General features: G+C 43.5%; 1 protein-coding gene across 1 annotated transcript in view; it reads right to left on the bottom strand.

The window, feature by feature from the left end:
- Positions 1-5349: 5349 nt before the first annotated feature.
- The window catches only part of sez6b (seizure related 6 homolog b), a 203283-nt gene continuing 193725 nt past the window's right edge, over positions 5350-14907 (bottom strand). The window contains exons 12-16 of the mRNA XM_066695338.1: positions 11718-11909; positions 11097-11291; positions 10002-10040; positions 9580-9694; positions 5350-9140 (exon numbers count right to left, since the gene is read on the bottom strand). Coding sequence (XP_066551435.1) covers positions 8978-9140; positions 9580-9694; positions 10002-10040; positions 11097-11291; positions 11718-11909 — 704 coding nt within the window. The 3' untranslated portion in view covers positions 5350-8977. The remainder of the gene's footprint in view (positions 9141-9579; positions 9695-10001; positions 10041-11096; positions 11292-11717; positions 11910-14907) is intronic.

Genomic DNA, 14907 nt, shown 5'->3' with positions numbered 1-14907 from the left:
GTGGGGACTTGACACTCTTTAACAACCAAGTCATTGCCTTAGTGTTATCTGCATCAGGTGTGGGCTCAATCAAGTGGAAATATGAACCGGCAGAAATGCGACTGGTTTAAATGAATTGTTCCTGTGGGGTCGTGCATGAGTAAACAAATAAGAATTAGCATCTCATTCATTTAAATTAAATTGTTTTTTGACAGATTTACACAAAGATTTGTGTGCTGCAAAAATGAAGTAGGTGTGCCTTATTGTAATATATTTGTTGCCTGCTTAACATTGAATCATCATTTCATACAGGGATAAAGAATTGACACCTTATTAATAATAGTTTTGAATTTACCCCTTTTTTCAAATTGTGTTTTTTTTCTTAAACATCTCACCTTCTCCATTTTCAGCCTGAACCCCAGCCCTCGCCAACACCAAGATTTAAAGCTCGGCCCATACAAATCTACACCCGATTCAGTTAAGTCAGTAGAAAAACAACACTAACCGTAACGAAAGACACATTTACTAGGGACTGTAACCTTACCTCAGCCTGGACCAAGACATGACAAATTTTTACACTTAACATCATTAGAATTGTAAAATGTAGACAAATTAATACAAACTAAATTCTCCCCAAACCTAAATGTGTCTGTAAGACATTTTTACCATCATCTGAATACATTATTTTGGATAACTAAGCTAATTTAAACTGTTTATTTTATTTGTATCTAGATTTGTTTCTTAAACATCCAAATCTTCAGTTGTTAGTCATTAGCCTGATCTGTTTTTTCTTTTTCTGAAATGTGAAACTGCATAGTAGAGTCAACAGGAGGGAACTTTAAATACACAACATTGAATCTGTGGGTCTAAAAAAATGTATTAAAATAACTATTAAACATTTTTCTACACTCTTAAAACGAATGTGTTAAATTGAACACTTTCTGTATTTGTTCAAAGGACAACACAACTTTGTGTTACAATGTACCAAATTGCAACACAATAATGTGCATTTTTAACACGATAAAGTATTTTTCCCTCACAGACTCGTGTTAAAAAGACACATTATTATGTTGTACTTTGGTGAATTTGAACACAAATTTGGGTTGTCCTTGAAATTGAACACACTAGTTCTAAGAGTGTAATTTCGGGTATCCCATGAAAGTTTGTAAAAGGAAAATAATAAACTATGACATAAATAATTCCACCCAGAAAGACACAATTCTGTACATGTATGTTTATAATGCATAGTGCGGTGCAAAGGGTTGGGTTGTGTCACACAATGTTATGTAGGTGTAACGTAGGCTTGTAAATGTTGGTAAACACACCTTTAATATATGCCTGTCTAAGCACTACACAATGTGTGGAGCTGTTCGGTATTACACAGGTTTCCAGCAGAGTGGTTTGTTTTGGTTGTCAGAGGATGACCTGGTTGTACCGCAACAGATTTAGTGCTACCTTCAGGTTCATGCGAGGTGAGGGCATGACGCTGGCTCTTTTGTGTGCGGGCTTCCTGCCGTTTCATTAGAGCTCCCCACCGTCTCCCGCGGGGGTTGAGCCAGTGGGTAGTCGGCTCTGTAGGTCAGAGGAACATTTCTCAACGAGTTTGCACTTCCTCACCCTTGACAGAACAGGTTAAACTATCAGAACCAGTAAATAGGAAAGCCGGGCAGCTGGAAAAGAAGATCAGCACACTGTCCTGTCAACTCCGGCACCCCTTGATATCCCCGTCACCGCCATTTCAATTCACATTTCCCAACCTTGTTTGGAGATGCAGGAAATAACCCTTGAGATAAAACGGCTCTGACAGGAGGGTGACAGGAAAATGAAAAGGGTGTAAATCAGGAGAGATGTGCTTTGCTGTGAGAGCCTGGTTGGAAGCTCACATTTGAGACAGAAATGGATGGTACAAACATTTTTCGATTACTGTATATTCCATAAGATTGTGATGGATATTTATGTAAGGAGAATCTTAAAAATATAAGTTTCCATTTAGATGAACATTTAAGGAGAAGGGTTGACATTGCCGCACACCGATTCATCGCAGATCTGTCCTAAATGCATTACAGAGAGAAGCACAGTTCTAACCGGGAAAGCTTGGGATGAAATAAAAGTTTGTTTGTCGTTGTTTTGGTCTAACTCTAAGGCATTTCTGTTCCGAACGCACACTGGGAAATCACAGCAGAATTCAACCTTACGGACTCAAAAAAGTTGTATTCCTTACTGACCTCAGCAAATGTCCTAATAGTCAGTGTAGTTTAATGCTGTGTAAGATATAAAACAGCTCAGTAAATCCTCTCCTTGCTCAGCTTTTAAAAGTCTGTGGAATCAAATCAAAACTAACCTTAACCCAAATCCTGACCCTAATCGCTAATCCTAACCATAACCCATCAAAATACTGAATCTGTCCCTGTAAAGCTACCATACACTTCTCTGAACTCCAGCGCCTGCATCGGTGTCATACTTCACTGTGCCTGCTCTGTTTTGTGCTTGGTGTTGTGTTGCAGTGTGGTTAACGTGTTAAAGCTGTTAATTCATTCGCTGGTTTGAGTACTGGTGTGTTTTCTGGGAATGGGATGCTTTAAGATTGAGGGTATGTTGCATTTCAGTTGATAACGACAAGCTAAAATTCATTCAGATGTATACAATTATAATAATAATAATAATAATAATAATAATAATAATAATAATAATAATCTGTAAGCAGTTTTAATTGTACCCCAGTCATAATGTAGCAAAGAGACAGGTTTCAATGTGACATCACTTCAGAAACCTCCCGTTGAAACAGACGCCAGGGATCGAATAGGGTTTACATTGATCCACCTGTACCAGCTTGGCACCTGTGTGTGTACTGTTTAAACAAAGAGGAACTGAAACTACAGATAAAAGGGCTTCTATTCCAGGGTAAGTGTGCATTTCACACGGCTCTGTTAAATCAAACGGAAACCCACAGCCGGCGGACTAAATGTGGGACGTGCAAATTCCCCCTACCTTTAATCTTCCTGACAACTCAGGCACTTGAAAGAGTTACCCCGGCGAATCACAATGTAACATTTTCACTTTCCTAGAATCGTGGTGAGCCAAAAAAAACCTCTCATGTTCTTCCAAAAAAAAATAAAGAGCGGCTGAATTGCACAACTTCTTTCACTTGATAAGACTTGCAAACCGGAGGAAGGAGAAAAAAAAACAAAAAACAGATAATAGCTCACCTATTATACCCTGCAATGGCTTCCAGTCTCAGTTGGAGTCCAATTTAAGATCCCCAACCTGTTCAATACATCTCTGTGCCCAAGATTGTAAGCCATGTGGAGGAAGCATCGCCCGACTACAATTGCCTTCATCCACTCCAGATCTCTTAGAAGAACAGAGTGAGTCTCCTGTCCCAAGAGCCCCGCACTACACAACACCCTCCCCATCGATATCAAAGACCGCTCAACAGCAAAGCTTCTCAAATCCAGACTCAACACCCACTTATCCAAGTCAGTCTTTTGTCAGTGCCGACGCTCTCTAATAAAACAATCCACTATTTTGTTTCTCCGATTGAGGATTGAGTGTTGTGGTATTTTACGGTGTATGGCACTACACATTATTGTTATTATTATGATTATTACTATTGTGTGGGCACTTCTCTTAAACAGTTCCTGATTTGCATCCATGGCATTGTTTTCACACAGTCTGACCTCAATCGCGCAAAAGAGCCCAGGCTATGGACTGCAACATGGACAAAAAGCGTCAGTACGCACAGAGTAACACAACTACCATTATGTCCTTATGACCACAGAGGCAAAACACCTTGGGCAGTTCAATGTCAGTGAAGAAGGAATACTTGATGAGAAGACAAACCACTACAGCACCCTCGCCAATTCATGTATGTGTAGGAACTACCCCGGGTACCTACCTTTCCTTTAATAGGACAGATTGTATTTACAGTTGTGACACTACAAAACCACATGCAGGGATCCCGTCGGGTAACTCTCTTAATCATTAAGGATCTCCAGATCACTTAATTAGTTGGCTGGACTGGATCTCCTGTGGCCAGTGTTGAAATGTTAACAAGCAAAGGTAGGACTTCTAAACTAATGCGCCCTGGAGTATAAAATAATCAGTCCAACAGGTGAGACATCTCTCATTTGGTTTGAGGAAGGATGTAATTGGATTTCAGAATAAAACAGGAGGTGGGGGATTGAAAAAAGAAGCAAAAAAATGATATAACCCCCTCCCTCCATCACCTTAAAGTAAAACGTTATATTCTTAAACATCATCACAGAGTGTTATTGGGGACAATGCACAGAATACTGCAGTCAGGCATCGCTACAGAAGCTCTACAAAACAAAACTCAGAAAATGCCGTCCACGCTCTTTCCAGGTGCTCACAGACGTCCTCGAGAAACGGGAGTATTTACAGCAGGTGAGAGAGTGAGGGAGGAAGAGGAAGGAGAGAGGAGCTGGGGTGAGCCACAGGAGATGAAAGGTGCTGAGAAATTCCCACAAGGCAAAATAGGCTTCGATTCCCCCCCCGTGCTGCTTCGTCTCTAAATGGAAACCTCGTATTCTCTCGTATCCTGAAAAAAGCCAAACAACACACATCTACACAAGGCCCTTGAAGGAAGCCTACACATCTGCGGAGCACAAGGTTCAAGCTGGGATAATAGAACATTGTAAAAAAAAAGTATGGACACCAGATCTTCAACTAATACTGTATATCAAGCAATGCAAATGACAGGATGAAAAGCAAAACTGGTGTATAAAAAATAAGGCGTAGAACAAAATGTGGATTGTGTTTTTACATACTTATCAGTAATAATAATAATAATAATAATAATAATAATAATAATAATAATAATGTTAATGATGATGCCGAATCCTGTCTTATTAAAGGGCATCTTTCTGAGACCCAAATCGTTTCTTCCTTCATGCTAGAAAATGCCTTTTTAACACGCTTTCCAGCCAATGCATCCCCGTTGCCGTTCACTGCACCTATATATCAGTCAGCGCTGGAGATTGAGGGAGCGTCTTCTCAAAATCAGCATCAGCGTGGCGACCGCAGCTGATCAGGAAGTTTGCAACAGGATGCAGCAGTTTACTAGGTACAGATTATGTTTTAAAGACCCAGCTGACTGAAATGCAATCGAAGGCCTTAGACATTGACTACATGTGTGTCTGGGAGGCACGCAGAGGAGTTCCGATCTTCCTGGAAAAAATGGAGTGGGATGCCAAGGCCAGTCTTCACCAAGCTTCAGAGAATTCCTGGTTCTTATTTCCTACCCCTTAAACACCGGAACAGTGCTTTCTTCAGATCTAATCCAGCGGTTTAAAGACATCTTATCATCCGGGAGTTGCTAATCTAAAACAAAGTACTTTGACATCTCCAGAGTCAAGTGCTCGGCATTTTTCTTTTTATTATAATAAATAACAAACATGCAAAACAAACACACACCATAGAAGTCTTGTAACAGCTGCTAAGAAGAATAACAATGGCAATGGTGATAATCGTAATAATGGGGAAATCATACGTGAAGGAAAAGAAAGCGAAAAAAACAGCATGTATACAACAGACATCCTTTAATATTGACCCTGTACATCGACTGACATCACGACATGCTAGTTTGGAGACAGCAGGCGGGGTTTTGGAAGAGAACATACATTCAGTGCACACGACAGGGGGCTAGGGCCGCTTGCGAACATCCCATGTCTTTTCTGCGGGCAGCGCTCTCTGTTAGCCTGAACTGTCCTTGCATTGTACCATTCCTCTTCCTGCTGGCAGTGCCTTGGATCCAGATTGGAGGAGCCCAACGTGTCCATCGACAAGCCAATAACGTAGTCACGAGAAAATTCTAATTTAAATGGCAAGCCTCTTCTTGTTTGTAAGAGCCAGGCAAAGTAAACCCAGAAGAGTGTGAAAGATGCCTTCCCTCCCCTACAAAAGCGTTGATTAATCTGGCATCAAAAGTGCTCTGTTGGGTTCACAGCAACCCCTTCAGATATCTGTTCATCAAATTATCTTTTTGTACAGCTCTGTCATCTGGGCCCAAAGCACTGTGCAAGTCTACTTCTTTTCAGCAATCAATCATCCCACAAGCAAACCGTGCCATTTGAATCGAAAAATGTATGAATATGTATCAAGGAATACAAGAAACATTCTAGAGACATATCATGCCCATGCCCCCTGCCCACTGCCCAGACTGCACACCACCTTGCCCCCCAATCTGGGTTAAGATCGTCTGGTGCAACACTATACTGACAACGACTTGTGCAACCCAGGCGAGTGCGTAGAGGAAATAACAAATCCCCACACTGGAAGGAATATGTTAGACTTCGTTTGAGCTCCCAGCCTCTGGTTTCTGCACCATTAAGTGGTCAATCAACTCAGGGCTGGACCCTGCTACGGCTTCTGAGTCTGTTTTCTGTCAGGAGGTAAATGAGCTGCTCTCAGACCGCCATTTTTTCAGGGCCCTTGGGAAATTGTGTACAGGGAGAGAGAGAGGGAGTGAAAGTGATGCCACGCGGACTCCTCAGACTCCTAGAAGCAACTGAAGGAGACCGCTTCACTTTTTAAGTCTTTAGTATTAAATATTGAGCTCTTGAATGTGATTGAATGTGGTCAAACTAAGCTAAATGAATAAAGGAGCAGAGTGGTGAGGTTTTGTTTTAAGAAATACGGTGCGTTAGACCTTTAATGCTAGTTTGTGGCAGTACATGTCTGCCCGGGGACTGGCGCTGGGACAGAACGTTAACCTAAGTACTTTTTCAGAGGCGGCTGCCGAGTCTGAGTTAGGCCCCAGTGGAAATCTGATGCGTTGCAGGGAGTTCGGCCAAGTACTGCGGAGAAGGACAGGGGGCAGGGGGGCGAGACTTAATTCCACACCAGCCGCGACAACAGTGCAGCTGAGCTGTGGTGTGCGTGGGCAGACACAGGGGAGGCAATGGCTTGTCTTGTCATGCTGCGCCAGTGGCTTATCTCACCTCATTATTCTTCATTGTCCAGCCGTGAGGGGAACAAACAGACACAGCCGTTAACAACAGAGAAAGGCGAGAGGTTGCGACTGACAGCGTGGGGGTGGGTTGGCGGAGTTACAACACTATGAAATGCTGGTGAAAACAGCCAGTGAAATCCAGTAACGACACCAGTATGAGTCCACCTCCAGCTAGGATAATCAGCAATTCAAAAACCCTACATTGTCTTTATTTTCATCCACACACAAGTACGTACAAATAAATACATAAAAAATACACGCTATTATACTTCTGCAAAGTGTGTCCTGCCACACGCAATCGTAGAGTAAAAACTGAAGTGATCTAAACGGCACACGTTGACTGAGCTGGAGGTGAAGACTAGTATCGCGGTTTTCCTTCCTGACACATTTTCATGCAGCTGTCTGAACGCTACACTGTAGCTAATTAGTTTTGGGAGGTGAACCTGCAATATGGTGACACAGATGGTGTTTTAAGTGCATCGCTTTGTCCCAGATACAGGAACGGATGACAGAACCTGACAGAGCCCCCCCCTAGAGCAGACACATCCACACAGCAACTTGAATAACAATAATAATACTACATTTAAAAACAGTTTCCTCTCAGTCTCTTTATTTAACTTATATAAAAATATCGTTTTCATCTCACTCCTCGGTGACACAGCTGGGGGATCGTTTTAAGCCGAGGAAGAGGTTTCGTTCAGCATCGTCATTTCCTGCTCAGTTTTGTATTCTTATCTTAGTGACTTCAGAGAGGAAGCGGTTTTATTTATACACATTTCTCATAAATATTTTCAGTTTTTCTCAAAGGAAAAGACCACCCTTAATATCATTATTGCACAACGTGTCACTCGGCAAAGTGGACTTCATATGTGTTTTCTAAAATAAAATACAGAGAACATAGTTTTTAACAATACAGACATCTTCTTGATACAAAAGTGCTCCATTTCAAAATATAGTTAGGTATTCGTCTTAAATCTAACATTTGCAGCCTATATGAGAAAAGCAAAGTCAAATTTGTCCCTGGCTTTTCATCAGCACGGGAAAATGAACTGTCAAACATTTGTACTGATACTTAATTTTGATATATTTATTCTACTCGTGACAATGTTTTATCACTTATTACTGTAAGTTATACTATTACAAAAATACAGTTGTATTGTGTGAAACAAAACAAACTGCTTAAAGATTAAGTATTATAGAAAATACTAGGTGTGCACATATATTGTTACTACTTTCAGAGAGAGCGCTTTACTCAAACATTAAATAATACCTGAAATTGTTCATAATTGCTACATTTTGGTTTAAACACGAAATTTAAAGATGAAACAAACAAAGAAACCAACAAATCCAGTATCGTTCACATTTGAGAATCACAACAACGAAATGGAAACAAGAACATTGGAAAACGGCAATACAGTGCTGGATCTCAACATGACTGGTTATGCAGAAGAAGAACCCTTGGCCAGGTGTGTGTGGTAGCAGCAGAGTTTCAAACAGTGGGGAGCACCTGAGTTCAGGGCTGCCAATCAGACTCCCAGAAATCAGCTTTTAGCAGGTCATAATGATCAGTCAGATAGTCAGTTTGTTGAATATGACTAATTAATGCCCTTCACGTTGATATGTCTCAGAACGCTTGACATGGAGAGTCGATAATGCCCCTAGCAGGAGTACGCACATATCAAGTAGTCTGAACTTAATTGGAGATCTTAAATTTCAGATTTGCAGTGGGATCTATACATTTGCTGGAGCTTTCATCTCGTTATCATGTAACCTTTCTACAGACAACGTGAATAGCGTAACCAAAGATTGAAGACCTCTGCTGTAGGGCATGAGCTATAAGGAAGCTTTGCTAATGGTCTGACAGAAACATAAACCTTGGATTGTTGTTAGTGGAGCAGGAAGTTCTCCCAGGGAACACACCTGACCAAAATGGGAGGAGGGGTGTGGGGTGTGGATGAAATGGGTGGATCCCTCTGGTGTTCAGCCCTGAGAGGACAGGCAGTCCGTCGGCTGGCCACGGGGGGGTGATCAGGACAGGACGATGGTGTTTTGTGAATCCACGTCTCGCAGGTGCATAGAGTCAGTACTTACTCCTGTCTCGTAGATGGGGTTATCGAAGGCGGACTCTACGGTGATGTGGTCGTAGGGGTGGGAGCCAGACAGAGGGAGCCTCAAGGATTTCCCTTGGACCCTGGGGTACAGATGGAAATAAACACACACACACACACACACACACACAATAAATCAGAATCTCAACCTCTAAACCTGGTTCAGAGGGCACTAAGCAGGGATAGGAGGGCACAAATGGAAATCTGCAGTTCTGCTTAAGAGCAAATTGGGCCATTTGATAAGGCAATATGATACACATATAACTACACATTTATCTGCCATATCAAGTAGATAAATCTTTGCAGAAATAATCATAAATCCTATAGAAAATGCATTCAAATCTACTTAGCACTGCAGTTTCATGATCTGGACTCTAAAATGAGTTGTTGACCCTTAATCACAGCTTTTAAATCCTAAATACGCAGCTGAAATAAATGCTCTAATTCACTGTGTAAATTACAGTAGTTCAATCAAAAAAAAATATGGGTTTAACCTAGTTTTTGAGTAGAGAGTTGGCTTACTTTGAGAAGTAGAGGTATATCCCCACGATGAGTATGGCGATGACCACCACAGGAATGAGGATAGCAATCGCCATGTTTGTCCCTTCCATGGGGAAATCTGCCGAGGCCCTGGCCACTGGGACAAAAAACAACAACCACCGTCCAATCAAATCTACCGAAATACCAATCAATCCACAACTCATCAGGATATGCCCATGCAAGCCAGACAACATGCCAGCCCAAAGCATTATGGGTAATAGGTGAGAATGGGTTCTTTTACAATCATAATCACAGACTCCCCCCTACAAGGTGGTGTCCATGGTCAATTGGTTTAATAACACTTCAAAATCCATCGGTGCTGCCACCCGGCTTTTCCACTTCATGGGGACGTCTGTAAGCATGTGTTACATCAAGGGGTTGAAATAAAGATCTCATTTACTTACCATCTAACCTGCGCTCGCTTAAATACTCTGAACTGGAAGCTACAAAAGAGCAAAAACATCGGTTTGAACACAAAAGGACAAGGCAGTGCAGTAAAAAGGGAAAGATTTATGTTGGCAAAGGTAACCTAACTGCCTGGGAATTACAGCAAATGTTTTTTTGAATTGATTAAATGGCACAGTGCATTAAGTTTTAATATAGTGGTCAAAGGCTAAGCTCCTGGGGCCGGTGCCTGTAAGAGCAGTATTAAGAGGCCAGAGAGGAGACAAAATAACATGGAAACTATAATTCATCCCTCACGTATTAAAATAATACTCCAACTAGAATCCGTCGCTCTCGGATATTAAAATCATACAAGCCACAGACAGATCTGCTGCCTGTCTAAACAGTTTAAGGAGCAGATAACATACTGATATAATTCTGCTTCCCATAAATCATTGCTCACGTCAAGGAGGAATTGAACAGCAGAGAGAGCAAACCGTTATGCACCAATGTGGAGATGTTTAAAACATATTCTCTCTCCGCGAAGCACAGACCCAGCCTGATTTGGAAACCCAACACGAGGGGGTGGGGATGGCGATCTACACATGCATTACCACCTGAATAAACAACATCCCTGTCATTTGGTTTCGTTTAATTGATCTGCTCCGAAATTAATATTTCAGCAGACGTTTGAAATGTTCCTCAGTTTCTTTCCAGATGTCAGCTGGAGTTGGTACAGAGGGCATGCCTTCGAGGATCTCTGTCTGTCTGAAGCGCGTCTCTGCTACCAGGGCTTACAGAAAGGTGTTTCTCCAGAAGCTGTGAGTGACACCAGACAGACAGCAGCTTTGAGGAGACATCCCTTTGCAAGCTGGCATCTCGAAATGAGTTACAGTGATATCGCCTGTGCTCCAGATCTCGTCAAGAGCCAGGAGAAGAAGACTGACAGCCAGGGGACACAGATGTTTAATGGTATATTTTGGGCGTATCCCTCAATCCACTGCCCATGTCATGCGTCCAGTAGTCATGCAAGCTCCACAGTGGACACGCGGTCCCGCTGACATGCAATGAGAGCGCTATGATCGAATGTGTGTGAGTGGGAGTGCAGTTCCTACCTCTGCAGACAGGAGGCGGGCTGCTCCACTGTGAGGGGTGTCCTGGGACGCAGCGGCTGGTGGGCTCCCCGAGGAGCTCGTAGCCGTTGAAGCAGGAGAAGCGCAGCGTCTCCCCGGCCTGGTAGAAGCGCTTCTCCGTGCTCTGCAAGCTGAAGGAGGGGGCGCCGGGGTTCCTGCAGGGCTCGTAGGTCTCAGCTGAGCAAAAGGAAAGAGTCAAGTTACACGCCTCTCCCCCCTTATTTCTGCGAGTGCAGTGGCCTGGGATGCGAAGAAGCCACTGTCTTTGGATAGCGGTGATACTGCGTGCGTCCAGCAGGTGGCGGGGTTGCTTTAGTGAACAGTCTGGGTCTGTGTGGGAGTAGGGGAGAGTGAGTGCCCGAGGCCGGGTGACACACACTGTACCACCTGGGCACAGTTTCTGAGCAGATCTCTAAGCAAGCTGTTCTGGAGTGTCTGTACTGGGGACACTATCTGTTAGATCAGATCAGGGATATATATATCCCCTATTTGCTCTTTAAAGGAGAAGAGGGAAAAGCAGAATAGAGATCAGAGATGTGGAAAGCAGGATGGTGGATGGTGCTTTTTGAGGACTGCGCGTTTGCCGTTGGCAGTGGTACTTACGGACACATTTGGGCAGCCTCTCGCTCCATTTGGGGGTCCCTGTGTCCCGGGTGTAGCAGGTGAGCAGGCTGTTCCCGGAGAGCATGTATCCCTTGTTGCACACGTACTGCACCGTGGAGCCCACTGTGAAGCGCTGGCCAGACATCACCCGGCGGCTGTGCTCCACATCCCCAGGGTCGGCACATGTGGTCACTGGACACACAAACATACAAACAAACACAAACACACACCGATCTCATTATCTCGGCATTTCTAGACCGTCGAAACTCAATACCAGTGGGTCATTTCATTTTCATTATTGCTCCACAATAGTACCTATCCATTTCTGTGCACCACCTGCTTGCTGCAGGTCTCCCTTGTTAATTGTTTAATTGATAGGAGTGGTTAAAAACAGAACCCAACTGTTTTGCATAGGTGTTTCTGACGATTCAGCCCGTAGATTAAGTTTGCAGCCTGAATTGAGAAGAAGAAATAAACGGTTGGAGGTTTCGGGGGGTTGAGGGGGGAGGGGAGCCGCAGTGATTTTATTTCCAGGCGTTGACACAGTAAGGGGGCCGAGGGAGATGCAACTTAAAGCTTTGCGGCTCTGGATACTGACAGCCCTGCTTGTTGTTAATGCTCCATGGAGAGAGATAGAGAGAACAGACATCTAACACAGGGAAGAAAAGTACCACTTCAGCACAGAATAATAAAGACCTACAAATCCACGCTGTCCCCCTGCTGCGGCGAGATTGTCGCAGTACTCCGATAAACCAGATGCACAAAAAACTGTCCTGCTGGTTTCTCAACTACTGGCCTATACTCTTTCACAGGATATATAGTGCCACATATTCTCATTTTTAAAACCAGTGAGGCAGATTTTAGAGGTAAATACCTGCCGACCCAATCCAATATCCTGCTGTGTGGAACAGACCCGGCACGCCATCATGTTGCAGTGCATTTCCTCTGCAGTAGGTGGCACCTGTGCCATTCAGCTACATCTCACCAGAGCAGAACTGCTGCATTTCCACCACAGTAATTAGCCATACCCAGATGATTTACGGTTTTCCATTAATGTTCTGATTTTAAATGTCTGCTTGTTAAATGCGGCGTGACCATTGTTTTGACATAAATTACTTTGGTATGGTTATAAAACACTTTAAGCCCTAATGAAAAAAATGAAGAGCGTGCCCCGGTGCTTTGCAATGGCCTTGTCAACACTGTTAATCCTCTACGTCTAATGGCACCATCTGGAGCTCTGCCAGGCCGGGGCCAGGGGAGAGGGGGCACGGTGAGGTCGGCAGGCAAGAGGTGCCCTTGTGCCACCGTAGAGAGGTGCGACGCAACGGGTTCGGTGGAGAGTTGAAGTTGGGGTGTGGGGGTCTAACCAAGGGCTGGTTGCTTGGTCTGTGTTTTTTTTTGCAGCGTCCTTGATATTTTTCTTCCTTCAGGAATATGCCGGCATGGAGAAGCCATTGCTCTGGTCCTGTCACATGCTATTTAGGCTGAAGGAGAGAAGAGGGGATGAAAGCCACAGGTTGCTTTGACCCTGTCTGCCTGTCTTCCCTGCACTGGCATGGACTGTCACCCACACATGACCCTGGCAGCACCCTTGCCTATCAGAATGTCAGCACTCTCCGATATAGCGAGAAGGGAGCACTGCGTAAACCTGCGCACTAATGGTTTATAATCAAAAGCTCTTGTATGGGGACCTATGACATCTGTATATTAAATAATGCATGTACATCTTTTCAGATGAAGGCTTTGAAAACATCCAAATCAGCAGTTATACATGAATAACAATTGTGTAGCCTAACAACCCAATACTGTGCAGAATATTAATTCTTAACTGTGATGCATACCTATAACTTTCAGGCGATGCATCGCACGGTTACTGCCTCCTACATCTTCTATAATCAAAGCAACGTCATGCCTATTAATGTGACAAATCTCCCCTGAAAGTAAAGTGGTAACCAGTGAATCAGCGATGAGCATGTGTTGAGTCTTCAGGGAGAGTGTGAGGTCGGAGCAGTCTGGGAGACTGAGAGGAGAGGATTTTCTTTTTTCAGCCAGCTCTTGAATTTCAGTCACACAGGACTGGCGGTGCAAAGGCCAAACGCACTTAAACCAGCACAAATGTCAAGCGGTGTAAAATATGAACGGACGTGTGGCACTGTGGTGCGCTTCAGAGCAATAGATTTGTTCTTGGCACAGTGCAGAAGTGGCGGTGGGCTCTGTGGTCTTATCTGTCCTTGGCGGATTCTGTTTGTTAGGGCCGACTGTCTGAACACGGGCAAAGTACCTCCCAGTGGAGGCTATGAGCTCCACACAGCAGCACTTAAGAACAGAAGAAAGGTCACAAATGACAGGAGGCCATTCGACCCGCCGTGCTGTTTGGTAGCTGATAACTTAGCGATCCAAGAATCATGTCCGGCCTATTGATGAATGGTCCCAAGGAGTCCGCTTCAACTACATGACTGGGGAGTTTCATAATTCTCTGTGTGAAGAAGTGCCTACTGTTTTCTGTTCTGAAGGTTGTAAACATCGCGTCCCCGGGTCCTTTGTCTTTGTTGATCTGGAAGAGGTCCTCTGGATTGACGTAATCGATACCATTTATAAATCATAAGTCCCCCTGTAGTCTTCTCTGTTCCAGCCTGAAAACTCTCAGTTCTTTGAGTTTGTCTGAATATGACATTCCCTTCAGTCCTGGAACTGGTCTGGTTGCTCTCCATAGAACTGCCAGAACTGAACGCAGTGTTCCAGCTGAGGTCTAACTAGTGCATTGTAATATTACTTCTTGTGTTTTCAATTCTACGCCTTTAACAATATATCCAAGCACTGTATTTGCCTGTTTTATTGCTTCCCCACACGGTCTAGATGGAGAAAGAGATGAGCCTGCATAAACTCCTAGTTATTTTGTTTGTGTTGCTTCCTCTAATTCTATACCTCCCAATGTATATTTGTGGTTGATATTTTTGTTTGCATACAATTCCACATTTACACACATTGCTTTTGTCAACCCTTATATGAATATTGACAAAATCTTTTTGCATAATCTGTGGTGCTGAAACGGTGTGCAATGCCACCTATTTTTGTCATCTACAAATTAGACAAGTCATTATTAGATAATTAATATAAAATTAAGAAAGGCAGAGGCCCTAGTACTGTTCCCTGAGGAACCCCACTTTCTACCTCACTCAACTGCCCTTAT

This window comes from Amia ocellicauda, chromosome 22, assembly GCF_036373705.1.
Source record: "Amia ocellicauda isolate fAmiCal2 chromosome 22, fAmiCal2.hap1, whole genome shotgun sequence".
Taxonomy (NCBI): Eukaryota; Metazoa; Chordata; class Actinopteri; order Amiiformes; family Amiidae; genus Amia; species Amia ocellicauda.
This window is presented reverse-complemented; position numbering and strand designations above follow the sequence as displayed.